General features: G+C 46.3%; 1 protein-coding gene across 3 annotated transcripts in view; it reads left to right on the top strand.

The window, feature by feature from the left end:
* The window catches only part of TRAPPC10 (trafficking protein particle complex subunit 10), an 88,445-nt gene that overhangs the window by 12,058 nt on the left and 48,669 nt on the right, over positions 1-27,718 (top strand). The window contains exons 2-4 of one of the 3 annotated variants that reach the window (XM_036098980.2): positions 9,020-9,101; positions 13,879-14,014; positions 24,027-24,223. In XM_036098980.2, the coding sequence (XP_035954873.1) occupies positions 9,020-9,101; positions 13,879-14,014; positions 24,027-24,223 (415 nt within the window). Of the gene's footprint in view, positions 1-9,019; positions 9,102-13,878; positions 14,015-24,026; positions 24,224-27,718 lie in introns of those variants that run through there. The other 2 variants (XM_078068189.1, XM_078068201.1) reach the window with 2 other exon arrangements.

The following is a 27,718-nucleotide window of genomic DNA, read 5'->3' as shown; positions in this document are numbered from 1 at the left end:
ATTCCGCAGGCCAGGTTGGGCCTGGCAGCAAAGCATTTCTCCCAAACACCTAGCGGATGCTGTAGGTCCCACTTTATACGGTCTCTGTCACTCCGCCATCAACAGTGACTCGTGAGCACAGATTTAAAATGCTTTCAGTGGTTCTCTGTGGCATTTGGACGTCTCCCACCAGGAGCGCACGGTCTGACGGCCAGCCTTGTCCGAGCTCTTTCTCTGTGGCTGTGCTGCTAGCCGTGCATGCATTTAACTCCATTTGTTTTCTTTTTTTCTGATATTTTTAGGGAAAGCTTTTTTAAAATGTAACTTTGTTTTATAATTATATAAAACATGTACATGCTTTCAAAACCAGATCTTCCATGCAAGGTATGTAGCGTAGATTTCTGTCCTCCCCACCCTGACCCTTCCCTCATCTAAATATTCTCCTGCCATACAAAAAAAAAATTCATATGCATTTGTACTTCCCTTTCTTAGATAGGAGATTACAGACCAAGACACATTTCCCCCCCTTCGCTTTTTCTCTCAACATTTCCTGGAGGTCTTTCCTGTTGCTTTTTATAGTCCTGTAGAACTCCTGTTACGTGGTTTGTGGATGTTCTGTGCTTTATTCTATTGCAGTCCTGTCCGTGGAATTGAATGGTTTTGTCTTTTGTTCTTTCAAATAGTCCTGAATCAAATAGCCTTGTGGTGCGTCTGTTGGGATGGATTCCTTCAGGGATTGCTGGGGCTGTGGTAAACTCGTAATTTTGCCAGGTATTGCTAAATTCCCCGCCGTAATGGTGAGCCTTTTGGAAGCTGCAGCTAGACCTCACTGAGAAAGTGGTCTTTGGGAGCTCTGGGGAAAGAGAGGTTTTAGGAGCCTGTCTCTCCAGAGCCCCAGGGCAGGGGTGGGCCTGGAGCAGGCAAGATCCCTTGAACTTCTAAATGCTGTGATTCAGACTGCTACAATCATCCTGTATTTCCTTTATTTAAAAATCTGTAAACCGTTAAAGGGTTAATTCTTCAGTGCTCTTATATTTAGATGCACCCATCCATCCTTTGTTTTCTGTTTCAACTCCTCAGTTTTAGGTTGTATTTGGTCTCTGAGCTCCAGAGAACGGAGAACAGGACTGTTGGCCTCCTGGTTAGAAGTGTTTACTTAGATCTTTTGGTGCTCTCGGTGTGTGCTGAATTGTCTTTCATGTTGAAAAAGAAAAAGACTTTGGGACTTCATATCTTGCGATTGGTCTCTCTGTATAGGCTTTGGTTCCTTTTCTGCAAACTCCCACAGTATATAATTCGATTATTGCTAACATATACTATACTTTTTCCCCTTTGATCACACCCCGGGGGGAGTAATTGTTACAGAGACTGGCTACTGCGAGAGAGAGAGAGAGAGAGAGAGAGAGAGAGAGAGAGAGAGAAGCAGTGTGGGAGGGCGACCATGTGCACGTGGTGCCACAGTGAGGGTCAGGGGCGAAGCCGGAAGCCGGAAGGAGTAGGCATCACTTGACTGCCAGCAGTGAAATGGCAGGACTTACTGGAACGTGATCGAAAATGGGTGTTTTGGCGGGACAGCTGACAATCAGATAAAGGCGATCCCCATCATCCTCATCGTGTTGACTGTAGGAATTACTTTTCTTTCAACTTGGCCTCTGCAGTACAGAGCTGAGGGAGGGCTCCCTTGTTTCTTCTCAGATGTGTGCCTCGCGATGAAGGGAGGGCAGTGTGTATACACAGAAACGGGAGTCCGTTGCCCAGTAATTTTAGGGCACAGACTAAGTCTTGGCTTCTACTTCTAGAATCTGGATAACGTCTGGATCTTTTTGTTTTTTGTCATGAACCTCACTCCCCACCTCCAACCCCCAAATGTGAAAGCCTTTTCTTTCTTTTTAAAGATTATTTATTTATTTATTTAACAGAGGTAGAGAGCACAAGTAGGCAGAGCGGCAGACAGAGGGAGAAGAAGAAGCAGGCTTCCCGCGGAGCAGGAAGCCAGATGTGGGGCTCGATCCCAGGACCCTGGGATCATGACCTGAGCCGAAGGCAGATGCTTAACCGACTGAGCCACCCAGGCGCCCCGTGAAAGCCTTTTCTGTGCAGTTACTCTGGGAGGACCACTGGCGAGGTTTTCCATTTTCCATGATGATGCATTTGGTTTTCCCCATGAAAGAGCTACCAGTTTGAAGCATTAATTACTTTTCATCACTGTGCTGATGTTATACAAGAGTATAGCGTATGGGCTTTACACGTGTTTGAGCAGGCTGACCTGACTTCCCAGTTTGTGACCTTGGATGTTTTTATCATTCATTTGAAAGTCTGTTTTACCAAAAGCTGTTGAGGAACAATTCATTCGTGGTGGTCTGTGGGCAGGTACAGGCATCGTTAGGGTTAATGACAGTGCTCTCTTTAACCCTTGTTTTCAAATAGGAATGCACTGCCCCCTGGTGAACTGTAGCTTTCTTTTGTTAACAGCATACTTAGAGAATGGCTCTTTCTGAAAACTTTTCTATAAAACAAAGGCTGGGTAAGGTATATTTCTTTTGACTTATTTGTTCAAAGGTAGAATCATAGGATCCCTTGCTTGGAAGGCCTTGAAATTGGTCATCCCGTCCTAGTCCAGCCACTCCATGGCCATGTAGCTTCTAGAGTCCCCGCGAGGAGGTCCTCAGAGGGGAGACACTCAGCGCTCCAAATGCAGGTCTCTTACCTCAGCACTTGTTTATGTTGAGCTACAGTCCATCCCGTCTTTGCCACCCCCTTAGTGCAGGGGGTGGGGTAGGGTAGGGGGATGGGGAGGGGCTGTGGAGTCCTGCAGGGTAAACCTGATGCCTTTAAATGAAGATGTTGCCCAACCTAAAAGAATCTGGATGTCTTTTTTTTTTTTTTTTAAAGATTCTATTTATTTATTTGAGAGAGAGAATGAGATGGAGAGAGCATGAGATGGGGGAGGGTCAGAGGGAGAAACAGACTCCCTGCCAAGCAAGGAGCCCGATGCGGGACTCGATCCCGGGACTCCAGGATCATGACCTGAGCCGAAGGCAGTCGCTTAACCAACTGAGCCACCCAGGCGCCCAAGAATCTGGATGTCTTCAACAGCTTAGGATACAGTGGGAGATGTGTTTTACTGGAAAAGTTATTGTTTCCCTTTACTAAGATTATACTAAAGAATTGGAAGAAAAATTATATTGTATGAGCGTATCAACAAATGTTTATAAATGTGATTTAAGATCTTTTACCCAACGTAAATCTCCAAATAAAAATACTGATCTTGGAAATGTATGTATTATGAGGAAAGCTACCCATCAGTTGTAAATCAGCTAAACCTTTTGTTTTTCTCTGCCACTTTCTCATGGTTACAGTGTCCTGATCCTTTTATATTTTCGTGTTAAGATTTCACAGCTTTGCATGTTTACGGGCTAGTTAACTGGTAAGCAGATGACAGAAATGTTCACTATTGATGGAGGGTCTTCTGGAACCTGTACCTTCAGCCAAGCAGCATCGACAGAGCCTCTGTGCAGATTAATTAGCAAACAGCAAAATTAAGAAACAGAGAAGCAACCCAGGGAGGTAGAGAAGGATATTGAGTCCAGAGCCAGGCTGGCTGGAGGTGAATCAGTCCCAGCTTTGTCGTCGAGCAGGTTTCCGTGCTTGACCTCCAGCCTTGGTTTCCAGTCCATGGAGTGGCCCTCTCTCCTCAGGCCGGCTTGTGAGTTCAGAGTGAGTGTGTGCCAAGTGTTGAGGGTGTCCAGGCCCGCCGTGCAGTCTGTGTTGGCAGCAAACGGATGGCCCCTCGGACTTCTCTTAGCTAGCTCTCACCTGGCGCCACGCCCTCTGCAGCTGAGCAAGCCCTCCTGCAGCATCAGAAGGAAGGTATTCTGTAGATTTTTTTTTTTTTTAATTAAGCACTTTAATTTTTCTTGTGGGTGCTGTAACAAATTACATAGACTCAGTGCCTTAAAATAACACTAATGTATTATCTTAGAGTTCTGGAGGTCAGAAGTCTGAAATGGGTCTCATTGGGCTAAAATCAAGAGGTTGGCAGGGCTGATAACTTCTAGGAGAGAATGCATTCCTTGTCCTTTTCCGGCTTCTAGAGGCTGCCTACGTTCCTTGGCTCATGGCCCTTCCTCCATCTTCAAAGCCAACAGTGACCAGTTCAGTCCTTCTCATGATACCAACTCTTAGGTTCTGGCTCTTCTGCCTCCCTCCTCCCCACTGAATATCGCCCCCTCTGGGTACATTGGCCCACCTGGATAATCCGGGATAATCTCGTTATTTAAAATCACCTGATTAGCAACCTTATCTTTCGTGGACCTTATTCCTCCCTTGTCTTGTAAAGTAGCATATTCAAACATTCTGGAAAGCAGGACCAAGACAGAGTTTTCCAAATGCCCTTAACACATGTCTGGGGAAAAAAAAAAGTCATGGGGAGTAATGATTCTACAAGCATGAAAATCCTGTGTCCTTCCCAACTGAGAGTAACTTTTCAAATTTAGCCTTGTGTTTCTCCCGAGACATAATTTATAGCTGTCGAGCACTCAAACCACATTTGGTAATTCAAGCTACTTTTTCTGTAGACCGTTTAGTGCCAAATTCAATCTAAATGTCATAATTGAGTCCTAAAATCTTCAAAAAATTGTTGCATAAACATTATAGGAACATTAGTAACAACCAATTTATAGCTTTTTGAATGTAGGTAATACATTTTTCTTTTATGTTAGAATATGTACCTTTTAGTTTAGGGATATCCTGTATTCCTGAAATGCAGAAAGTGAACACCCTTGTCATCTCGTCCCTCAAATAGAACCCCGCCGGACTGTTTGGTTTGGACATAGACTTCCAACAAGGTAAAGCGCTGATTGGTTGTCTTGTTGGAGGTATCTTCCTGCAAAGCAGGACATCCTCAAGGCTTGTACTCAGTCAACTTAGTGTTGATTCTGTTCCGTTGCCATCTAGTGTTAAGAATTAAAAATGTGAATTTCAAAGATGTTTTGACATTAAATAACTTTGTGACTTTGTAGTTCTAGCGGACCCTAAACTAAAGTGATCGAAAGTGAAAGTTTGCACTGTTCTTCAGGTTGCCGGGGATTAATGCAAATGGGGTAGGACTGTGCGGGCAGCCTGGGACCGGGGTGGGAGTGTGTGGGGGGGGGTTCCGCTGGGCCTGCTGTTAAAGCGTTGGTTAGACTCATATCAGTGACAGCTTCTTGGGTCAGAAAAGATTGTCTAGCCTGCAGGTTTCTATTTTTGCTATGATTGACTTCTTTGAAGATTAGAGTTATTTCAAAAAACAGCTGTTTTCTTACAGTCTTATTGTTGGTGATCTCAAATCCAAGTGATACATCTATATCTGTAGTTATTTATATTTTGTCAACTGGACACATGTGTCTTTTTATGTTGATACAAGTTACTAATTATTTTCTCTATAAGGGAGTTCCCATTTCCTTCTGTTTTAAAGGTGTAAGAAAAATGTTGAATTTGTTGAAATAGGACCCATTTATGCTTAAATCACTGAAAAGTATTTTTTGAATTCTTTTTCCTTCCGTGTTTAATTAGCAGTCTTATCTGCTTTTAGCATAAAAAGTTTTAAATTACATGATTAATACATATAAATATATGCTGCTAAAAATCTCAGAATTCAGGAAGTAGCAGAGGTCTGGCCAGTCATCTGACTGCATCCAGTTACTACTGGCAGAAATAAGAAAGCAGGTTCATATAATCAGAAACCTGGGACTCTGCCTGCCTTCGTTGTGGGGGGTGTCTGAGCTGGGCTTTTCGCAGCCTGGAGCAGGTGCCTGGCAGGTCCGGGCAGCACCCTGAGTGCCTGCGTCCCTCTCTTCCCAGCAGGGCGACCGTCCCCATGTTTCCCTTCACATTTGAGTGGCTTCTCTGCCTGTCCCTGTGCCCCCCGCCCCTCCTGCCAGGGTGCTGCCGTACTCGGATACTGGCCAGGGCGGAGGGTACCTGTGGGGGTCTGCACACCCCTGGAGCCGCCCCCAGCCCTCCTATCTCCATATGTCCCCTATAATGATGAGAACAGGGGCGTATTAGACACACGCAAGGAGAGAGAGGTTTATGTTAATGGGGTTATGCTTTGAATTACCCTTATTAGTTATTTTGAGGAGTCTCTCCTATCTCACAAACACAAAAAGGGATCTTAGTTGTTAGGATAAATACCTTGACTTCAGTCTTTTAATAGGCCTCTTGAGGTGGAAAAATAAACAGCAATTTTCTAAACAGCGTTCTCTGAGGCTGGGCGCATCAGTCTTAAAAACCTCATTTTTGCTTTTAGTAGCTACTTCCTAACAGATGTCAGCCAGGAAGTTGCTCTGTCTTCTAGTTCAGACCTCAAAGCTCTAAGGACTTGTCAACGTCGTGATTAGGCTGTTGGGGATTCTCCTAAGTATTCTCCTTGTTAATTCAGTCACCTATCACAGAAGCTGAGATGTAATTCCTTCGGAGGTTTGTGCCTACACTCTCCTTTCTCCTTCGTGCTCCGGCTCCCTGGAGCCCGCGTTCAGGGGCATCTCAGGGTTGCATGATACTCGATATAAAGATTGATGGCTATTAGGATAATAATGGGTGTGCATTCTGGAAAATCAGGGTAGCTTTTCTTCGTTCTCAGTCAGTGTAGAGCTTCAGTGGGGTAGAAAAATTTGACCTTCAAATCTAGATCGGGGGGCAGAGTGTTAGTCTGCTGGGATGCTGTGACCGAGCAGCTGAAGGGCACAGCCTGTGAGGCTGAAGCAAGCGAACGAGCAGCTTGAGTTCTGAAGGCTGGAAGTCCAAGATCAAGGTGTCCGTAGGGTTGGCTGCTGAGGCTTTCCCTCCTTGCCGTGTAGACGGCTGTCTTCTCTCTCTGTCCTCACGTGAGCTTTTCATACCCCTAGTGTCTGTGTGTCCACATTTTCTCTTCTTTAAAGGGCATCAGTCAGATTGGATCAGGGCCTGAAGACCCTAAGGACCTCATTTAACTGAATCACCTCTTTAAAGACCCGATTTCCAAGTACAGTCGCATTCAGAGGTACTGGGGGTTAGGATTTCAACATGAATTTTGTGGGGGACACAGTTCTGTTTGTAAGACACTGAGGTCAAACAGTCACATTAAGTCCACAGTTACTGTGCTAGTTGACCTGTAATCTTTTTTTTTTTTTTTTTTTAAAGATTTTATTTATTTATTTGACAGAGAGAGACAGCGAGAGAGGGAACACAAGCAGGGGGAATGGGAGAGGGAGAAGCAGGCTTCTCGCGGAGCAGGGAGCCCGATGCGGGGCTCGATCCCAGGACCCTGGGATCATGACCTGAGCCGAAGGCAGACGCTTAACGACTGAGCCACCCAGGCGCCCCGACCTGTAATCTTTTAAAATTAAATTTAGGACACAAATTAAAGATTTATTGCATGAGAGAGTATAAGAAAAATTACTTTATGGTCTCCATTTAGATGAGTTTTATTGCGAGGCTGTCTGTACCCATGTGTACTCATGTGAGACTTTGTTAGGAGGACGAGTGAACACAAGTGAAGCAGAAGAGAGCTTCCGCACGCTCTCCCTGATTGCTACTCAGCAGAAGAGTTGTCATTTTTGTACATTAACCTTGGACCCTTTTAAGGAGGCAATAGGATTGGCAATCCAAGATAAGAAATCTGAGGCTGATTATTTTCTTACTTTAATGATTTCTAAGAGGACTACCAAATAAATGAATACAATGAAAAATGAAAAGTTAAAACATAAGAATTGTTTTTATTTTAACAAAATATGTAGTAAGAGTAACCCAAACTACTTTGTGTCAGGCCTGGGGTTCAAGGTTATTTATTTGTGTTGACTCATTTGACCTTCGCCACAGCCCAAGGTGTTCTTATTTCCCACTTCACAGGCGGCCCTCTGAGGCCCAGGCGGGGTGGTGGTGTCCCCAGGCACACTGAGCTAGGAGATGGTGTGGTGCGGAGAAGGCCCGGCCGAGGGTCTTGCCCGTTATGTCACCCCGCCCCCACCTCTGACGTTCCTTCCACTGCTCAGAAACATCACCACTCTCCGCAGTGACTTGATAACGTTATATGGTTTTGGGGAGGTCTTTTTTTTTTTTTATGTTCATGTTAGCAAAGTAAGCAAATGTGTTAATGGCCCACATCAATTCCCAATGATTTCTTTAAGATCAGTACAAAAGCAATTTGGATAATGGTTTTGCTTAAAGTTTGAGGATCCTCCAGTGTAAGAGTTTGAGTCATCTATATTAAAAGGTCCTTTTTTAGCTTAGGTATAATGTGGTTATCCTATCATTTTATGAGAGCTAATGGACTTTCCAGTTCTGTTAAAGCTAAGATAAAAGAGCTGAGTTAAAAACTGAGCCTGCAGCATGAAGTCAGACACGCCTGGATTCATTACTAGGACCCGCCATGAGCTAGTTTTGTGCTCCCAACGCGTTGGCCTCTCAGACTTCGCCTTCCTGATCTGTGAAATGGGCTGGTGCTCGCCTGCCTTGGCAGTTACCGGAGGGCTAACTCGGAGAAGGCCCAGCAGGTGTCGTGTGTCGTGCGCACAGAGTGTCTGGTGTGTATCTTAGCTCCTGCCAGCATCTGGATGCATATTGAGTTTATTTTGGTGAAGAAGCTCACGTTCACTTCTTGGGGTTTCCTTGTCTGCATGACGTTTGTGGCTATTCGCATGAGGCAGGAGAAAGCCATGGCTGTAGGTCGCACACTCGGGAGGCAGCTGGTGGACCTGAGCCAGCTCCCTCTCTCCTTAGCTTTGTGGCCTTAGGCAGGGTGCTCAGCGTTTCCTAGCCTCATTCCCTGATCCTCAGTCTCCTTGGGGAAAATCGTTTGGACCACGTGCAGGTGTAAGGGTGAAGTTAGACTGTGGACGTCAAGTGCTGGGTTTTCTTGAGATCAGTTATTTAAAGGTATAAAACAATCTTGTTTTGTGATGTCATTTTACTAAATATAAAATTGTCTAAAATTACCAGTTCAATAAATTTCAGAGCCCATTTTGCCTGTATTCACCTAAAAATGTCGTAACTGCATTTCTCTTTGTTCCTGTTGTAGGTGCTGGAGATCAGAATTTATTTACCTCTATTTATCCAACGCTTTCCCAGCAGCTTCCAAGAGAACCGATGGAATGGAGAAGGTGCGGCATGTCTGTTCTGACTTCATCTCTCTCTTTGTTTTGTAGACATTTCTGTGAGCAAGTGAGGGAGTAAAAGTTAAAGCCTAAGTTGTAAAGTGTCTTGTAAAGAAACTGAACGTATCACATAATCTGTGGGCCTCACTTTTTAAGGAATATGTTGATTTTCTTACTGAGACAGAGGGTGGTAGAAACAAGAGTTGTTTTGAGTTAAAGGCCCTCTTTTATAGGAATGACTTCTGATTCCTCATGGTACCTCAGAGTATCTTTTCTTTTTTTTTTTTTTTTTAAAGATTTTATTTATTTATTCGTGAGAGACAGAGCGAGAGAGAAAGGCAGAGGGAGAAGCAGGCTCCCAAGGAGCAGGGAGCCCGATGTGGGACTCGATCCCAGGACCCTGAGATCATGACCTGAGCCGAAGGCAGACGTTTAACCATCTGAGCCACCCAGGCGCCCCAGAGTATCTTTTCTTAAAAAATTTTTTTATTTAAATTCAGTTTAACATATAGTGTATTATTAGTTTCAGAGGTAGAGTTCAGTGATATGTCAGTTGCATATAACACCAGGGCTCATCACGTCACGTGCCCTCCTTAGTGCCCATCACCCGGTTACCCCATCTCCCACCGCTTACCCCTCCAGCAACCCTCACTTTGTTCCTTAGACTTAAGAGTCTGCATCAGAGTGTCTTAAAGGCACAGGAGTTTTGGAAAGGAGACATGACTCAGACTCCACGTTAGAGCAGAACACATGGCCTTTACCTACAGTCTCAGCAAGGCCTCTCTCCACCCTGAGCTCCTGTGCTCCTTTCTTAAGGATGAGGAAGTATGTGGAAAGATGGTATTTAAAAATTAGGGGGGAAACCAGACCAGCCATCCCATTTGTCCTTTTGTATGTGATTGTTCATCTCTTGACTTGTTCGGAGAAGTAGTCCACATTTGAATTATCTTATTGGAAAACTTATTTCTGCTAAGATTAGCTATTATTACTAGAAAATGTTTGGAGTTTGACTTGTTAGTACAGGGATTCCGATTTTAATCAAGGTGTATACAAATTTCCGGTTGTCATTCATGCTCTTGTAGTTCCAGTTCCTGCTGTATTATTTCCCTCCGACCACCAGTGTGTACCCTGCCACATGAAGAATTGATGTGGCTTTCTGGGGGTGACTCACCAGAGATGGGGTCCAGTCTCATTTTTGTGTCTAATACCATGTTAGAAGGAGCGCATTTTTTCAATTTAGTAATTTTTTCAATTTAGTAATTAAATGCAATATAAAGAGCAGATAGAAAGTGGGAGAATTGTTCAACATCTGAGGAGGCCCCGTGCTGTCGCAAGAGAAAATAACTCAGTGGAGGACTTAATGTCTGGAGAGATGGGGGAGTCTGCAGAGGATTTCTAATACACATTATTTAAACATACAGAAAGACAAAAGCAAAGATGCGTGTCCATGAAACAAGACAAGGGGTTATGAGGAAACAAGGAGAGACTGTAGATTTCGTGTGCGTTCATCTCTTCGCCTTCCTGAACCTGCCTGGGCCGGAGGAAGGGCCGAAGGGGCATGGGGGCGCAGGGACAGAGAGGGGTGTGGGTGACGCAGTGGAGACTGGCCACCTTCCCTGGAGAAGGACGAGCGGCCTCGGGAGAGGAGGCTGAGCCTGTGTATCCTGTACCCGCAGAGGCGGCTCCTGGAGACGCAGGTGACGGGGCCCAGGACCGTGGCAGGCGAGGCCGGAGCGCGCCGGCAGGGGGCAGGCAGCGTGGGGCCACCTCCGCGGGAGCCTGCGGCTTCGGCCCTCGCTGCGGACTGACGAGCTCCAGCCCCGTGGATTCGAGGCAGCGCAGGAAGCGGGGAGGAGGGCCAGGGTGCATCTGACCGGGTGCGGCCAGGTGGCAGAGCTCCCCGGGCAGGAGGGTAGGGAATTCATGGCGGGACAAACCGGAGGGCCCCAGGAAGAGACCTGCCGCGTCCCCACGGTGCCTTCCCGATTGGAGCAGGAGGCCTTCTGAGGGACGCCCCCCTGGACGAAGGGCCTGGCGGGGCCGCTGAGGCTTGACTGCGCGGCTGGCGCTCGGGGTTTGCAGTTCTGTCCGGGAGCTGGGGAGGGAGCTGGGGAAGAACCAGAAATGGACTCTGTGGGCTGAGAGAATGAAGAACGCAGGAAGACGAAAGCACATCATAAAGCTGCGTAACCAGAGTGTGCTGCTGCATTCAGTAAGAGGGGCCACGGCGTCGGGACGACAGTTGGTGGGGAGAGGGCAGCTGGGAGGGCGGGGGGCAGAGCTGAGCCTGCCTCCTCCGTCACGGACATTTGGACGTCGTGTCTAAGATGAAAGCGTTCGGGGAGATACAGTGGGCTGAATGGTGGCCCTTAGAAGATACGTCCATCTTCGAACTGCGAGTGTGAGTTTATTTGCAACGAGGATCTTGCAGTGTATTTGAGTGAAGGATCACATGAGATCATCCTGGAGTGGTGTGGGCCCTAAATCCAGTGACGGGCATCCCGGCAAGACACACGCTCGCAGAGGAGCAAGCAGTCCATGTGGACATGGCCGCAGAGATCGCAGTGAGGGGCCACAGGCCGGGACCACCGCGGTTTGCCGGGAGGCGGGAGGGACGAGGAAGGAGTTCTCCCACAGAGTGTCCAGAGGAAGCCAGCGCTGCCGACTCCTTCATTTCAAGTTTCTGGCCTCCTGAGCTGGGAGAGAATTAAGGTTGTTTTAAGCCTCTGGGTTTGTGGTAACTTGTCAGAGTAGCTCTAGGAAAACTAGTACAGGAGGGGAGGGATGGAGGCCAGGGTAGGCAGCTGCGGGGGTGTGTGTGTGTGTGTGTGTGAGAGAGAGAGAGAGTGAGAGAAAGGCCTTTTGATACTATTTGACATGTTAAAGCAGGTACATGTGACTGTGATCAAAATGTACAATTAATTGAGTAGATCTTGGGACTAAGCTTGGAGCCGAGATTTTCCTAGATGTGCTGAACCGCCGTGTGGAGGAGAGCACGTCGGGGAGTGGGAAGATGGAGCTGCGAAGCCCTGCCGCACAGCATGGGGGATGGGGGCCCAGAGCTGCAGAGGGGGACACAGGGACATGCTGAGATGGGGGGACAACCGGAAGTTTCAGAGCAGAGGACAGAGAACGGGGGACAGGCAGTATCTGAAGAATGAAGGTCAGGATTTTCCCAGAGGTGAATCAGGGGCTTGCTGGAGCCCACGAAAAGTCCCGTGCAATGAAAGCAAAACACAGCAAACCAAAAGCCATGCCAGGAAAACAGACAGAAAAGGAAACCAGATCTGCAGTCTCTACAACATTGAAAATGCAGCGTAAGAGCCAGTGCTTCTCAAAGTACTGATGGAAAACGCCTTTCAACCTAGAAGTCTGTGCTACTCAACCTCACAGGCGGAAGGGAGGACTGAGTCAGCCCCCCTCTCCCTGCCCGTGGGCCGGTGGGCCTTGCTGAGGCAGGACTGACAGGGTTTGTCCCTCGAAGGCCCGGGAGCCATCTGGGGCCAGGATGGGTCACTTTTGGCTGCCCAGAGCTTCATGCGTGTGCTCCGGACGGCCGCTCTCATGTTGTGTTCATTGCCTGCCACGCCATGCACAGAGTTGAGAAATAAAGTATGGTCACAGACCTTACCACCCTGAAATAATGAAAGGACACATCTCAACAGGAAGGAAAATGAACCCAGAATTCAGATGAAAGAAGCAGTCACCAGCAAACAAGTCATAAAAGTATTTTGCTAAACTTAAGATATTAGTCCTTTTAAAAATTAAGAAATCTAAAATTTTAGATGTGGGGAAGAAAGCAGAAGAAAGTGTACTTGTCTTGTTCAAGGAGAGGGGAGACATTTACTCTAGTCTTTAAAAGAAACATTTAAGTTTATGCATATTAAAAATAAAAATGTAACCAACAGCAGAATAGAAATAGATGGTTAAAGTTTCAAACCAGCAGAGAAAAAGGATGGAAAAAGAAAACTTGATTAGTCTCACAAAGGATAGGGAAAAATAGAGAGCCTGAAAATAGAAAGTACACAAGTTCAAGCATCAGCATAATCATGTTAAATATGGTTAGTTTCAGTGTGTTAGACCCCTTAGATCGGACAAAAAATACAAGAATCCAGCTTAGAGATGTGTCAGAGAGACAGCTACTAGAAGTGAAAAATACAAGTGTGGAGGAAAGATGTATGCAGCCTAATGTGTTTTTTAGAAGTATAGTGAAGTGGCAGCCATGCCCTGATAGCCGTAGATAGGGGGTCTGCAGCCTGCGGGCTGTCTCTGTGTTCCTCCCTGAGGGGAGGGGGGGGTGGGGGCGCTGGGGGTGGGTGGGTGGGCCACTCTGTTTTGGGTCATACAGGTGATCATAAAAGTATTTGTTTAGTTTAAAGCTTTCATATCTTCAAACTGCGCTTTTGACATTTGGAAATCTTTTTTTTTTTTTATAGTGACTTAGAGATTCAGTGAAACTCCAAGTAATATCCATTTTTCTCAGAAGTCTGTGTTGTTGCAAAGAGCCCTGGTTAAGTAAGATATTGGTGTGCATGTGTCAGAGTAAGGTGAAAGTCTTGATGGAGAGGGAGCTTTGACACGTACACATGAACCATGCTGAGATAGTGTATAGAATCCTTTTGGACAGAGTATTATCATTATAATTCAGGATTAATACCATATATGTACTTTTGAATTCATGGATATGATTAAATTATTGTTGGATTTTTTTTTTTTCCCCTTTTCTTTCTGCTGAACCTTCTGTAGTCATTTTTCTTAGTGACGTTTTAAAAATTGTTTGTAGGTCCTATGGCCGGGCTCCAAAGATGATTCACCTAGAATCTAACTTTGTTCAATTCAAAGAGGAGCTGCTGCCCAAAGAAGGAAACAAAGCCCTGCTTACCTTCCCCTTCCTTCATATTTATTGGACGGAATGCTGTGTAAGTATTCATGGAGGGAGAAGAAATGACCAGAAAATGCCTTGGAATAGGATTAAGAATTCACCGGTCTAGCTTTTGTTCAGACAACTCTAATTTTTCAAATTGACTTTTTAATGGACTCTACTTGGTGTCCTCTTTTCTCCTTTCCACCGTCAGATGCCTCGTGGCTTTGTCGCTCCACGCTTCTGCTCTGGTCCTGTCGTGTTGCCCTCTGGGTAACCACCAGGAACAATCTTACTTGCCACGTTTTGAGTTCTTGTGAGCTCCCTGCGCCCTCGGGGCCTCTAGGTCTTGTTAATATTTACTCCCAGCTTTGTTTCTGAACCCCCGATATTCACTGTCATGATAGCTACTCGACTTCATTCTTGTGGGTCTCTCCTGCTGGTCTGTGGGCTTTCTGAGGGCGGGGGACCGCCCTGCTTCCTCACCGTCACGGTACCTCCAGGGCAGGCGCTCCGCGGCCGCCCGTCCGGGCACCTTACTTGTACTTTGCAACTGTGTATTTATGAACCCAGAAAGAAGCTTGTCACTCTTGACAGAATTCTCCTGTCATGAACTAAGAGACAACACCGTGGGTCATTTCTTCTTGTTTGTTTTAGCGATACCCAGCATACACAAATCATTCCGTGTTGTGCATTTTCACCTGAATCTGAGGATGCAGAAGTAGTGTGGTGTGATTAAAGAAGGGACTGGAAGCTTACTCCTGAACCCTTTTGCCTTTGTGGATTTTGCTTTGTAGCCTTTCTCAGTGGAGTCTGCCATGCAGGGTGGGCTTATACCCCCAGCAGTGAGTGTGACGACACATGGCAGACACGTTGTCTGCCAGGGAGCTCATCAAAGGTCAGCACCCAGGGCTTTTGTTGGGGTTCAGGCACGTGGGCACCTTTTGCCTGGCTCGTACCAAAACTCTAGACTCCCAGAGGGAAGGCAGGTGTTCAGTACGAGCCATAGTATTTGTACAAAGAGCTTGTGCCCAGTGAGGCCCTCTTGTCACGTGGTGGTGGGAACCATCCCATGATCCATGTTCCCAGGCCTCAGCCAAGGCCCCCACCCCCCACCCCCCTCCGTAAGCAGGCCTAAGCACAGCTGTCCTAGGCCTGAAGTGCCTCTTCTCTCTCTGGCCCCTCGGCAGTGATGTTAGATTTGATGTTGTGGTCAAGGTTTCTCCATGCTGTAGGTACTGTTTTCCCCTTGCAACTAATAAGCCATCTCTGGGGGGCCCACTGTAAAAGACCACAGGATTATCCTGCTCCTTGTCCAGCTTTCCCCTTAGATTGAGCACCCAGCGATGATTCTTCCTGAACCAGTCTTTATGGAGGGCTGCAACCAGCCCTCCTCCAAGCTGATCAGTGGTGCTCTACTCTGGGAAAGAGCCCCCGTGGGTTTCTCTCCCATGTGATGCTTTGCCATCCATTGTCCTCACTGTGATGCTCAGGTCGTCTCAGATTTGGCCAGTGAGAGTCACTTCAGACCGGCCCCTGGGTCCTTTTCAGGGACTTCCCTAACTTTCAGGCACAGCAAGATATCCTGGGCTCTCGTACCGGTGCTGCCCTTGTCCTGGAGTTGGCCGCTTCTTCCCAGAGCCCCGCTGCTCCTGGTGCTGCGGGCCTGTCCGGGCCGCTGGCCCTTCGGGAGACGAGCTAGAAAGGTGTGTGTCTCGGAGACCAGGGCTTGGTGCTGTGCCTCCGATCGGAGCCTCAGCCCCCGGGGCTCTCTGCTGCGCTGTCCAGGTACGTGCTGGCGTCCGCCCTGGCTCCGGACAGCAGCCCCGCAGCTGCCTCCTCGCTCAGTCCTCCGACCCGCGCAGCCGTGCTCTCAGCATTGTGGCTTCCGCCCTGCAGCCGGGGACGGTCCGTGTTCCTGTCTGGTAGGCCAGGCCGCGCTCGGGCCCGTCCTTGTCACGGTTTTCCCTTGCTCTTGCACGGGTACTTCTCCTTGTGAATGTCAGTAGTAAGTTACTGAGTTCCAGACGGAACTTCCTGGGGTTTTTATAGGGACCACGGTGAGCGTGTAATTCGCCGTGTGCAGAGACAACATCTTGATGGTGTGGAGACCTTCTGACCCTGAACCAGGGAGGTCTTTCTATCTGTGCACGTCTGTGTCCTTTAGAAGTATTTTAGGGATGCTTTTCTTCATGATAGAGTTTACATGTTTCTGCTTAAATTTATGTCTAAGCATTTTCCTTCTTTTGTTGCTGACGTCCATGGGGTTTTCTCTCTCATTACATCTTCTAGTTGGTTATTGTTGTGTATGTGAAGGCTGCTGATGTTTTTCATGTTAGCCTTGCAAATTCTCTTACTGTTTGAGTTTGTTTTATTGCTAGTTCTCTAGGCCCCAGGGTCCCCATCATGTCATCTCTTCTCTTTCAGGTCTTAGGCCTCCAGCTGTTTCCTCTGTTTGACCCCATTGTTAAATAGTGGTGGAGACGGTGGGCATCGTTGCCTTGTTCTGACCTCCATGGGGGCTCCTGCGATGTGTGTCCAACGAGGAGGGTGCTTGCTGTGGGACGGAGCGAAACGGGCACCAGCTTGGGCGGGTATCCATCCCTTCCTGTTTCCTCAAGGATCTTTATTAGGAACACATTCTTGAATTTTGTTAATAAAGGCTTTTTCATACTCAGTGGAGATAATCATAGGGGTTTTTTCCACTTAAATTTACTGATACGTTGGGTTATATTAATGGGTTTCTTATTATTGAGCCATACTTGCATTCGTGGTAAAAATACTGCTTGGTCAAAGTATCAGTTTTTTAATGTGGTATTGGTGTCTGTTGACCTAATTTAGGATTTTTTTTTGCATCTATGGTCACAAGTGATTGGTCTGTAAGTTTTTTTGTATTGTTTGTCAGGTTTAGGTATCAATATTATACTTGCTTCAAAAATATAATTGGGAGTTTTCATTTATTTCCTATTTTTGAGACAATTTATAAATGTAGCACTAGAACAGTCTGGTCTCTAAGGATTGGTGGGGTTCTCCTGTGAAACCATCTGGACTTGGTACTCTTACAGGACAGTTCCTTGGAAATGGGTCTCTTACAGCCATTCGTCAATTTTGATAAACTGTATCTTTCTTAGAAATTATGCATTTCAGTTAAGTTATAAAATTTAATTTCTTAAAGGTGTGCAAAGTGGTCTTTTTTTGACTTTTAAAATACTCTCTGTGGCAATAGTTATTTCCCCATTGTTACTTCGTTGTATATTTTGTACTTTTCCCCCTTTCTTCCTTGATTAAATTAGCTATTTGTAGTTGTGGATTCTTTCTCCCCAGAGAACCAGGATTTTTATTTCTGATATACCATTAGTGTGTTTTTTACTTTATTAATTTCTGCTTTCATTTTTATTTCCTTCCTTTTGCTTTCTTAAGATTTACTTTGTTTTTTTCTAGTTTTGTTTTGTTTTTTTTGAGTTGGGAATGCATTTCTTTTCATTTTCAATTTAAATGATACAAGTCATTAAAGATAGGAATTTAAATCCCAGGATTCAATCATTTTTCAGAAAGTCTCTGCTTTCAGTTTGTATTGCCCCTTTCACCCAACAGTTTAACATGACATTTTTTAATTTCCAGAAAAAAATTCTTTAAAATTTTTATTTTAAAATTCCTAATTTTATTGTATTGTGATGAGGATGTTGTATATAATATTTCTGCTTTCTGAAACTTACCTTTTCTCCGTGACCTAATAAATGATCAGTTTCTTGGGATGTTCCATGTTTGAGAAAGCATTTTTTCTGCTTTTTAGATTGTAATGCTAAATGTAGATCCCTACAAGCGGTCTTACCGATTTGTTGTTTAGGTCATTTATATTTTAATGTTCTGTTCACTTGACCTGTGGCTGATGACGGTGTGTTAAGAGTCTTCTGTTACTGGTGTGTTTGTGTTTCTCTTGCATCATTGGTAGTTTGTGTTTTGTGTAGATAGTTCATGTATCATTTAGTGCATAGATATTCATGACTATTATAGTTTTTATGGAATGAAATATGTCATTTTAAAAAATGGTTTCTTAATAGAGTGTATCATGTTGAGGAAGGCCTTGTCTGTCTGAAGGTAGTAATTGGTTTTCTCTTATATTTTCTCTTTTTTTTTAAAGATTTTATTTATTTATTTATTTGACAGAGAGAAATAGCGAGAGAGGTAACACAAGCAGGGGGAGTGGGAGAGGGAGAAGCAGGCTTCCTGCAGAGCAGGGAACCCGATGCGGGGCTCGATCCCAGGACCCTGGGATCATGACCTGAGCTGAAGGCAGATGCTTAACAACTGAGCCACCCAGGCGCCCCTCTTATATTTTCTCTTAATAATTTTATAATTTGTGTTTTATATTTGGATCTGTATAGCTTCAAGTTATTTTTGTGTGCGGCAGGAGGTGTGGAGGATTAAAGGTCTAATTTTATAGTCTTTTTTTTTTTTTTTAAGATTTTATTTATTTATTTGACAGAGAGACACAGCAAGAGAGGGAACACAAGCAGGGGGAGTGGGAGAGAGAGAAGCAGGCTTCCCGCAGAGCAGGGAGCCTGATGCGGGGCTCGATCCCAGGACCCTAGGATCATGACCTGAGCCGAAGGTAGACGCTTAATGACTGAGCCACCCAGGCGCCCCTAATTTTATAGTCTTAATTGGGTAGCACATTGGCCTAACAATTTCATAATTGTCTGTCTCTTTTCTACTTACTGAAAATTTCACCTTTATTTTAAACCAATGTCATGTATGCATTATGTTCTGTTGATCATCGTCTATTCTGTGTCAGGACCAGACTTTTAATTATTGCATTTTTATAATATGTATTGATGTCTGTTCTTTTAAAATAAATCCCTTGGCTAGTATACATTTTTTTCTTCTGTGTAAATTTTAGAATCAGATTGTTAGGTATACAAATTTTATTTTCCAAAAATGATTGTACCTACATATTCCATCCCCCATGCTCTTCTCTCCATGGCAGTGACCTTCCTCCATTGAGAGGCCTGGTCAGTGTTTCCTCTAGTTGAATAAGAGTGGGCCTCTGGGAGGAGGGGCTCTGTGACTTTTGAGACTAAGTCATAAAAGGTAATACATCTTCTGTGGGGCCCTCTGGAGATGCGTGCTCTTAGAGCTCAGCCACCATTCTGTGAGGAAGTCAAGTGCCGCATGGGAAGGCCACCTGGAGGTGTGCAGCCCCAGTCCCAGCAGATCCTTGCCAACAAGCTAGCGATCCAGCAGCAGACACATGATGGCCTTCTTGCTCCCAGCCTTCATGTGCCACACCCGCTGGGGCAGGCGAGCTGTGTGCCTGGTCTTGTCTAGGTTGTAGATTGGTGAGCAGAGTGAACGTTCCGGACCACTGCACATTGTAGTGGTTTGTTATAAAGCCATATAGAACAGGAGTAGCTGTTGAAAAGAGCAAGGGAAGGATGGGAGGTGTTTTGGTTGGGATTGCCTTGAATAAGTTGTGGATTCATTTGGGGAGAATCTTAAAAATGACAGGTCTTCGTATCTAGAAACATGGTCTCTCCATTCTTTTTTTTTTTTTTTTCAAGATTTTATTTATTTGTCAGAGAGAGAGAGAGAGAGACAGAGCACAAGCAGGGGGAGAGACAGAGGCAGAGGGAGAAGCAGGCTCCCCGCTGAGCAAGGAGCCTGATGTGGGACTCGATCCCAGGACTCCGGGACCATGACCTGAGCCGAAGGTAGCCGCTTAGCTGACTGAGCCACCCAGGAGTCCCATGGTCTCTCCATTCTTTATGCCTTTTTGATGCCCTTAGTAATGTGTGCTAATGGGGGCACCTGGGTGGCTCAGGTGGTTAAGTGTCTGCCTTTGGCTCAGGTCATGATCTTTAGGTCCTGGGATTGAGCCCCACGTTGGGCTCCCTGCTCAGCAGGTAATCTGCTTCTCCCTTTCCCTCTGCCCCTGCTTGTGCTCTCTCTCTCTTTCTCTGTATCTCTGTCTCAAATGAATTAAAAAAAAAATTCTTTAAAAAAAAATAGTAATGTGTGCTAATGTTTTTCATAGAAGTCTTGCGTTTTTATTGCTAGACACTTTCTGTAGACACTATGAATGAGGGTTTTTTCCCCTTAAAATTGCATTTTCTAATAGGGAGCCTGTGTTTTTTTGTTGTTGTTGTTGTTTTGCTTTAGTTTTGATCATTATCTGTTAAGGAAAGTTTTCTGGAGCAAGTAGATAATATTTGGGATTTTAGAATTAAAAGTAAAATTCCTGCGCTAGGTTAGTAGTTGCTCTTGGGTTTCTGGTGCGCGTGTGCGACATGACCTCCTTCCTTCAAACGCAGCCGGGCCGCGCAGCCGGTTTGCCTTTGTGTCGGTGGTCTCGTTTCCGACCGGACCGTGTGTTGTTACTGGCTTCGCTTTAAACAGTTATTTTGTAGAGATTAGAGGTAAGAACATACGTCTCTTAGTTCCCACTTGCTCCCCTTTCCTTCTTTAGAGGGCAGGTCCATGGTGAGAATTCTTCCAGCTTCTGTGCATCTGAGGAAGCCTTGAATTTTGCAAAATATTTTACTGGATATAGAATTCTAGACTGACAGTTGTTTATTTCTTTCCAGCAGGTAAAAGATGTTTCTCCACTGTCTTGGTTTACATTGTGACCCATGAGGAGTCTTTCATTCTTGTCTTTGTTATTTTGTATTTAAAGTATCTTTTTTTCCCCCACTTCGGTGATTTAAGATTTTTTTTCCCTTGTCACTGGTTTTAAACCGTCTATGATACGCCCTGGTGTACTTTTCTTCGTGTTTCTTGTGCTTGCAGTGTTTTAGGCTTTATGGGGTTGTAGTTTTGATTTAGATTTGGAACACCTTTGGTCATTATTTCTTCAGATACTTGTTGTGTTCCTCCCTTTCCCCCTCTCCTCTGGGGCTCCAGTTACTCACATATCAGGCTCTGGAAGTCCCCCGGCTCAGTGACACGGTGCTGATGGCTTCTCGGTCTTTCTCTGTTCCATTTGGATGATTTCTGCTTCTGTGTCTTCAGGTTACCTAATCGTTTCTTCTGTGGTGTCTAATCTGCTCTTAATCCCTCCTACCCAGTATGTTTTGCAGTTTAGACATTGTGGTTTTTATCTCTAGAAGATCCATAAGGGTCTTTACCTTCTTTTTAAAATATCTTCCATGTCTCTGCTTAACATCAGTTTTTTCTCTGATGGAATCTTCTTGAACACACAGAATATGGTCACAATAAGCATTTTAATGGTTGTGTTTACTAATTCTATTATCTGTATCCTTACTGAGTCTATTCTAAAGACTTTATTTATTTGACAGAGAGAAATATAGCGAGGGAGGGAACACAAGCAGGGGGAGTGGGAGAGGGAGAAGCAGGGCACCTGCCAGGCGTGACCTCAGTGCCCCTTGCGATGCTGTGGGCTGGGAGCTCCGAGCAGTGGTCCGACCGCCTGTAGGGCTCACCTCACCTGTTTCTGTGTTTCGGTTGCTTCAGGTGATTGTGTCAGTCTTCCTCCTGCCTCTTCCGTCACCAGACAAGAGGCAATTGTCTTGTTTATTGGTTCATGTCAGTATGCACCCATTGATTTCTAGTTTGGGGAGCATAATCCTTTCCTATCAGTATTGATTTTAATGCTCACATTGTCCCAGATTTGGCTTTGATGACCTTTCAACATGCCCTTCTTTTCTGAGCTCTCCCTAACACAAGATGTGCCAGGTCATCCTGTCCTTTCCCTGCCTGAGCCCTGGGTCATCCACTTCTCCAGGGAGCGCTGGTTGTTTTAGTGGGGAATTGTATGTAGAAACCAAGCCCTGGAGCTAGACGTGCTCTTTGTTCCAGAGCCCTCACAGTGGACGCTGCTGGGAAGTCCATGGACGTGTGCACATGCGTGTCCACCCACACGCACATTTACGTTTATTTCCGTTTGTAAGTGTCTATGTGCGCACATGCACACACGTGTATACACGGTCCGATTCCAGTCCTGCACCGCAGGGTGATTCTAGTGTCCTCCCTTTCCATGTTTGTAACTTCCTTCTCTGATGTGGAGAAGCCAGGCGCTCACTGTCTTCACAAACCTCAAATAAGATTTGCTTATTTGAATGATCGCCGTCAGGGAGCATTCTGTCACTGCTGTCCTCCGCCCCCCCCCCCAACTCAGTGCCCCCTCCCTGCCCTGGGGCTGATGCTCCACATTGAATCCCTTCCCTCCTCGGCTGATCCACAACACCCCAGATCAGGTCACCCCAACAGGGAGGCCCTCTTTGCCCTTCTTGGCCTCTGACACCTCATTCCAGCCCCCCAGTCCTTCATCCTCTCACTTGGGGTTCCACATCTTGCGCTGTGATCCTTCTTGCCCTGTGTGGCTCTGGTGTCCAGGCAGGGCCACTCCCCCCCCCCTTGGTGCCCTCCTCATCCCCGACTGTGGGCACCTTCCCTACCTTCCCTGCCAATGACTTTGTTTCCTGGAGACACCTTCAACCTCACTGGCTCAGCTTGGGCGCTTCTCAACAGTCACTGGGTCTTGTTAGGAGCGTCCATGGCTGCTCACTGTCACAAGTGAGGGCCTAGATGACATACTGCTCACCTCACCAGAACTTTGGGGACTCTGCCTTGCTGTTGCTCATCCAGATCTCTGCCGCAAGCAGAGCATCCCAGGGGTGGGGGACTGGTGTCTGCTCAGGGGGTGTGGCAGCCCCTCCCTGGTTTGGAGAGCTGGGAGCTGGGGCTGGGCCTGGTAGAGGGTGCTTCTCAGCTCTTTCGGGCTCCCTGACCCAGGGCCCTGCGGTGTGATTTTAAAGACGCTGGGTTCTGTGGCCTTTGGTTGCACTCTGCAGGCCTGATGCTCGTGGGCCCCAGAGCCCTGCAGAGCGCGGGCCGGTGAGGTGGAGCCAGCCCGCCCTACGAGCTGCCCTTCTGTGGAGGCCGCGGTCTAGGAGCGCGTTACTGACGTGGTGGCTCCCAGAAGATCGATCTTCACAAGATGGTTTTCCTCTTGTTTTTTCAGCAGAAGATCTTTCCAGATTGTTTTTTTTTTTTTTTTTTTAATTTAAACTGAGGACACAGTTTTAAAAATCAGACTAAAAATTAAATAAAAGTACTCACTTCTGGAACTTTTTACTTACCAATTAAATCACAGGAGGCACGGGGTACAGAATGTGAGATTTTTCATTCATGGATTGATCCCATTAGCATATTCAAGAAAGACTAAAAAATCCGGAGAAAATATGGGCAGGATAACAAGGAATCTTTCTATTAAAAAAAAAGGGGGGGGAAATACATATTTAAACAGTAGGTATAAATTATAGCTTGCAAAGGTTTTTAAATGCCTGATTTGGATATGAATTAAGTATCTTGGTTTTAGATTTTCATTATAGATCTGCTAAGTAGATTTATGGAGCATAAGTGCAATTATCGACAGTTACCGATAGCAAGGAAATTTTGTGTCTTCCCACTTCTCTCTGGATGAGCGGAGGTAGGCTCATGGGCTTTGGGACTCTGAGTGCGAAGCAGCATTGACTTTTTAGGACCAGGATGGTTCCCCTTTCAGTCCTTGTGAGTTAGAACAGCTCTCAAGAAGCCCTAGATTGTCCTCTTTCCTTGGGCTTGCATCGGAAGCTGCCTTGCCCCTGCTGTGGCCTGCAAGTGGCATTCGCATTGGAGTGGTTCTGGGGGGCTGGCAGAGAGCTGGGGGGCCACGGAGGACACTGCCCGGAGGCAGCCTGGGCTTCCTGCAGATGCGCGGCCTCTGGCCTGGGTACGAGGAGCCGCTTCGTCCCATCGCAGCGGCCATGTGCCAGGGTGTGATTAACTCAGTTCTTGGGCACGAGGTCTTTGGCAGAGCAGACCTGGGTTTTCAAGTCCCAGCTTGCCCAATGGTCTGTGTTGCTGTGGGCAGTTTACTGAGCTCTCTCTCGGTCTCTTCCTCTGTGATGTTGGAGCTGTCCTGCCTCGGTGTCACCGGGCCTGCCTAGAGTGCCCCCAGCTCCCAGCGATGAAGCACTGTGGCTGATGTATTCTTTGTTAGTGGACACATTTTGCTGTTAAACTGAAGGGCATTGATGAACTTTCCTTCACAGTGACTTTTTTATTTTTAGGATACTGAAGTGTATAAAGCTACAGTAAAAGACGACCTTACCAAGTGGCAGAATGTTCTGAAAGCTCATAGCTCTGTGGACTGGCTAATAGTGGTAGTTGAAAATGATGCCAAGAAAAAAAACAAAACCAACATCCTTCCCCGAACTTCCATTGTGGACAAAATAAGGAATGATTTTTGTAATAAACAGAGTGACAGGTAAGTGTATCTTTAATTTACCTCATTGGCTGACACCTGGCCGGTGGACATTACCGCTTTCCGCGTAGGGGCTCTGACCCCGTGAGCGGCGGTGGCGGGCCTGACGCTTCAGCACGGCTGGGGGGCTGCTGCAGGGAAGCCCAGGGCCCCTCCTCGCGGCGTTCCTGCTCTGGCCGGTGAAACGCTGCCTGGCCACCGCGGAGGAGAGACCACACGGTGGGTTCCCTTCGAGGACCCGTCGTGCGTGTCGATGTAGCTGGGGTTTTGGGAAGTCCCGTGGGCCTCGTCTACAGCGGGGTTCCCAACACGCCTTCAGTGAGGGGGCCCCGTGTTTTGTTTGTTGACCTTAATACCTATTACGAGTTCCTCAGAACCAAAATTCTGAAATGCTGACTTGATCTGTAGAATCTGTGAAAGGGAACCCCGAAACTTTGGTGGCTCCGTTATTTCATGGACTTACTTTGCCCTTGCTTCTCTCTGTCGGGCCCTGTTCTGTCTTTGGGGGGGGTGGGGGGAGCTCACTTCCCGTTTCAGCGGTGCCAGGCCTAGTGGCATTTTTCCTGAGGCCTGGGGGTTTAGTCTATAGGTGGTAGGTCAGTGCTTTGACTCCCCCAGGTCCTGGGGTGCAGCCCTGAGCCTGGTCCCTGCTCTGGTTCGTGTGGCCTCCCGGAGGGACGGGGCGTGGCTTCACACCCTGTCACCACGCCTGTGGCACCCTGCTGGCCGGTGCTCCGAGTGCGACCGGAGACGGGAGCGGGGCGGGGCTACGAGGCGAAGGGCTCCTGGGAGCTCGGGGAAGAGCGTGGGCCGAGCCCTGGGCGTGTGGCCAGGAGAGCCCACACTGTGTCACACTGACACTGTGACCGCGCCCTGTGTCAGGCCGCCCAGGAAATTGACAGTTCTTCAGGGGGAGGAGCCTTCGTGGGCTTCTTTTCATGTTCCACACAGTTCTGGACACAGAGTAATGTTCAGACTTGCTTTATTTATAGTTTGAAATAAATATTAGGTTGTTGAGCTTATGGTTTATCTTAGAGAAATTTCATGACATTTGGACTTGTGGGACTTTTTCCTAAGGCCTGTTATTCATAAACTAGTTATCCCAAAGGAATCAACTTAGCATTTTGACAAGATGCCCCATTACTGAGTGTCCTTCCCCCGTGTGGCTCGGGTATACCAGCACACTTGTTCTGGAAGGAGGAGCAGCAGGCCGCCAGGAGGCTTGAGGGGAAGACAGCTCTGGTGTCCACAGGGGGAGGCCACAGGGGCCGGGGGGCCTGACTGACGGCCAGACCAAACAGCTTCTTGGTCTCATTTCTTTGGGATTTTATTAAGTACATAAATTGGTACTAATAGGGCATATTAGTCTAAACCTGTGACATGTTCAAATTATAGGATTTTTTTCAAAGTGCCTGTTGATTCCTTTTCAGTCTATGTTATCATTTTATCTGATTGCTTAAAGTGTGTTCCTGCCGAGTCCACTGAAATCTAGCTTGTTTTTAATGACTCATTCTTTATACATGAAATCTTACTAAAATTTTTAACATTTCATCTCAGTATATAAACATGCTTTCCAGCATTTTGATTTTCATTAATTTGCAAGCTACCTTTAACAAATCTGTACTTTAATTTTTAAAGTAAAGAGCTGGGTCAGATTTTCATACATACAAATTTGATAACATCTATATTGGCAATTGTTTTATTAGCTGGTGTGATTTCTGGCCTTTGGAAACGTTGGCGCACTTGGCCCTGGGGCAGCTTAATCTTGTATGTAATTTGTGATTGTAAACACTGCATGTTCATGGTAGGGTTATTAGAAGAAGATGATAAGCAAAGTGAAAATAGATCTTAACTCTTAGTATTTGGTATGTATTTTTCAAACTTTTTCTCAATATACCATGCATAATGTTTTGTACTTGCTTTTTGCACTTAATATGTTGTAAAAAGGTTCCCATGAACAATGAATGTATTTCTCCCCCGTTATTGTCAGTGAGTGTGTGACACGCCCCAGTGGTGATGTACTAGTGGTTTATCCGGTCCTCTGCTGGACAGACACGTTACCGCTTAGGATGAACAGCATCGTAAACATCTTTCGAGCTTGGTTGTTGTGTACGTCCTTAATGATTTCCTTAGGATACATCCCTAAAAGGAAAATTGCTTGGCCAAAGGTTTTGTGCAATTTTCAGGCTTTTGGTGAGTATTGCTATCAGAGGGCTGACCCGTGAGCTGCCGGTGTGAGTGGCAGCCCCGTGACTGGCGGGGGCCAGGCCCCTGTGAGTGGCTGCCCTGGGCGCCAGGCTGCCGGTGCACGCTGGGGGGGCCCTTCTCCACATTGGGCGCCCCCCCACCCCCAGTCTGAGCAGCTGTTTTGGGCTCTCCCTTCTGAGTGAACCGTCCAAGCTTAATGTGAATTTCTGAAGCGTAGTTCTTTTTTTGTTATAGAAAGAAGGTCTAGAAACCATGAAAGTTGAAGGGGCTGATAAGGGATAGAGAACTTAGTGAATTATGTGGTCTGCTCAGTAAGCACCAGGTCCTGGGACACAGAGACTGCCTCTGGTTGGTGCTCGTGGCCGTTTCCTCTCCCTTGCACCCGCCTAGCTTCAGGGGAGAATCCTGTGTCTGGTCAGGAATAGATGCCGATAGTTCACAACCCTTGAGAACGGCTTAAGGATAAATCGCTGAACTGACAGATTCTAGCATCTCCTGTAGTGAATAAATGTGTGTTAGTCCTTTGGGGCTTTAGGAGTGAGCTGGTGGGACCCCTTTGTTTTCAGGGGAAGAAACAGCACCGTGGGCTGGAATGTCTGGAATTAAAGCCAGTTACCAATTTTCAAACCTTCTTCTTGGGACTGATTATTCACCTGCTGGATCGTCTACATTGTGGGCGACTTCATATGTTTTGTCTGCTGATTTGTAATTCCAGAGATTTAGCCCTTCCTCCAAAGGGTGTGATGGGGCACAGAGACTTAGAATCTGTCCATTTTGCTACTTGCTAGTAATTAAGGCAACATATTCCTGAGGAGAAATACTGAAGCCCATAGCATCAGTATTTTAAAATTATTTCTGAGTCCATGTTTAATCATTTTTTTTGTAAATTATTATTAACAAGGGTAAAGAAATCTAGCTTTTCCAGTCTGTTAGTTGGACACGTTACCTTTTCCAAATCCATTGGAAACTTGTAATTTTATGCCTTTGATATTTCCACACCACGGATGGTCTTTTTTTTCTTTTTTAAGTAGCCTCCATGCCCAACATGGGGCTGAACTCACAACCCTGAGATCAAGAGTCGCGTGCTCTGCTGACTGAGCCAGCCAGCTGCCCTCTTTTTGTAGTGAAATTGTATCATATCTACATGTTCAGCCGTATTCTTTAAGTTTCATTTATGAATTATTTACGAACCCTGCTCTTGTGGAGCGCACGGTCTCGGGTCTGGGGAGAGGGAGAGATCTGCCGAGAAGAAGTGTTTGCAGCATGGCACTTGCCGTGGTGGGAGTGTGA

This window comes from Halichoerus grypus, chromosome 1, assembly GCF_964656455.1.
Source record: "Halichoerus grypus chromosome 1, mHalGry1.hap1.1, whole genome shotgun sequence".
NCBI classification, from domain to species: domain Eukaryota; kingdom Metazoa; phylum Chordata; class Mammalia; order Carnivora; family Phocidae; genus Halichoerus; species Halichoerus grypus.
Note: the sequence above shows the minus strand (reverse complement) of the source record. Positions and strands in the feature narration are given on the sequence as shown.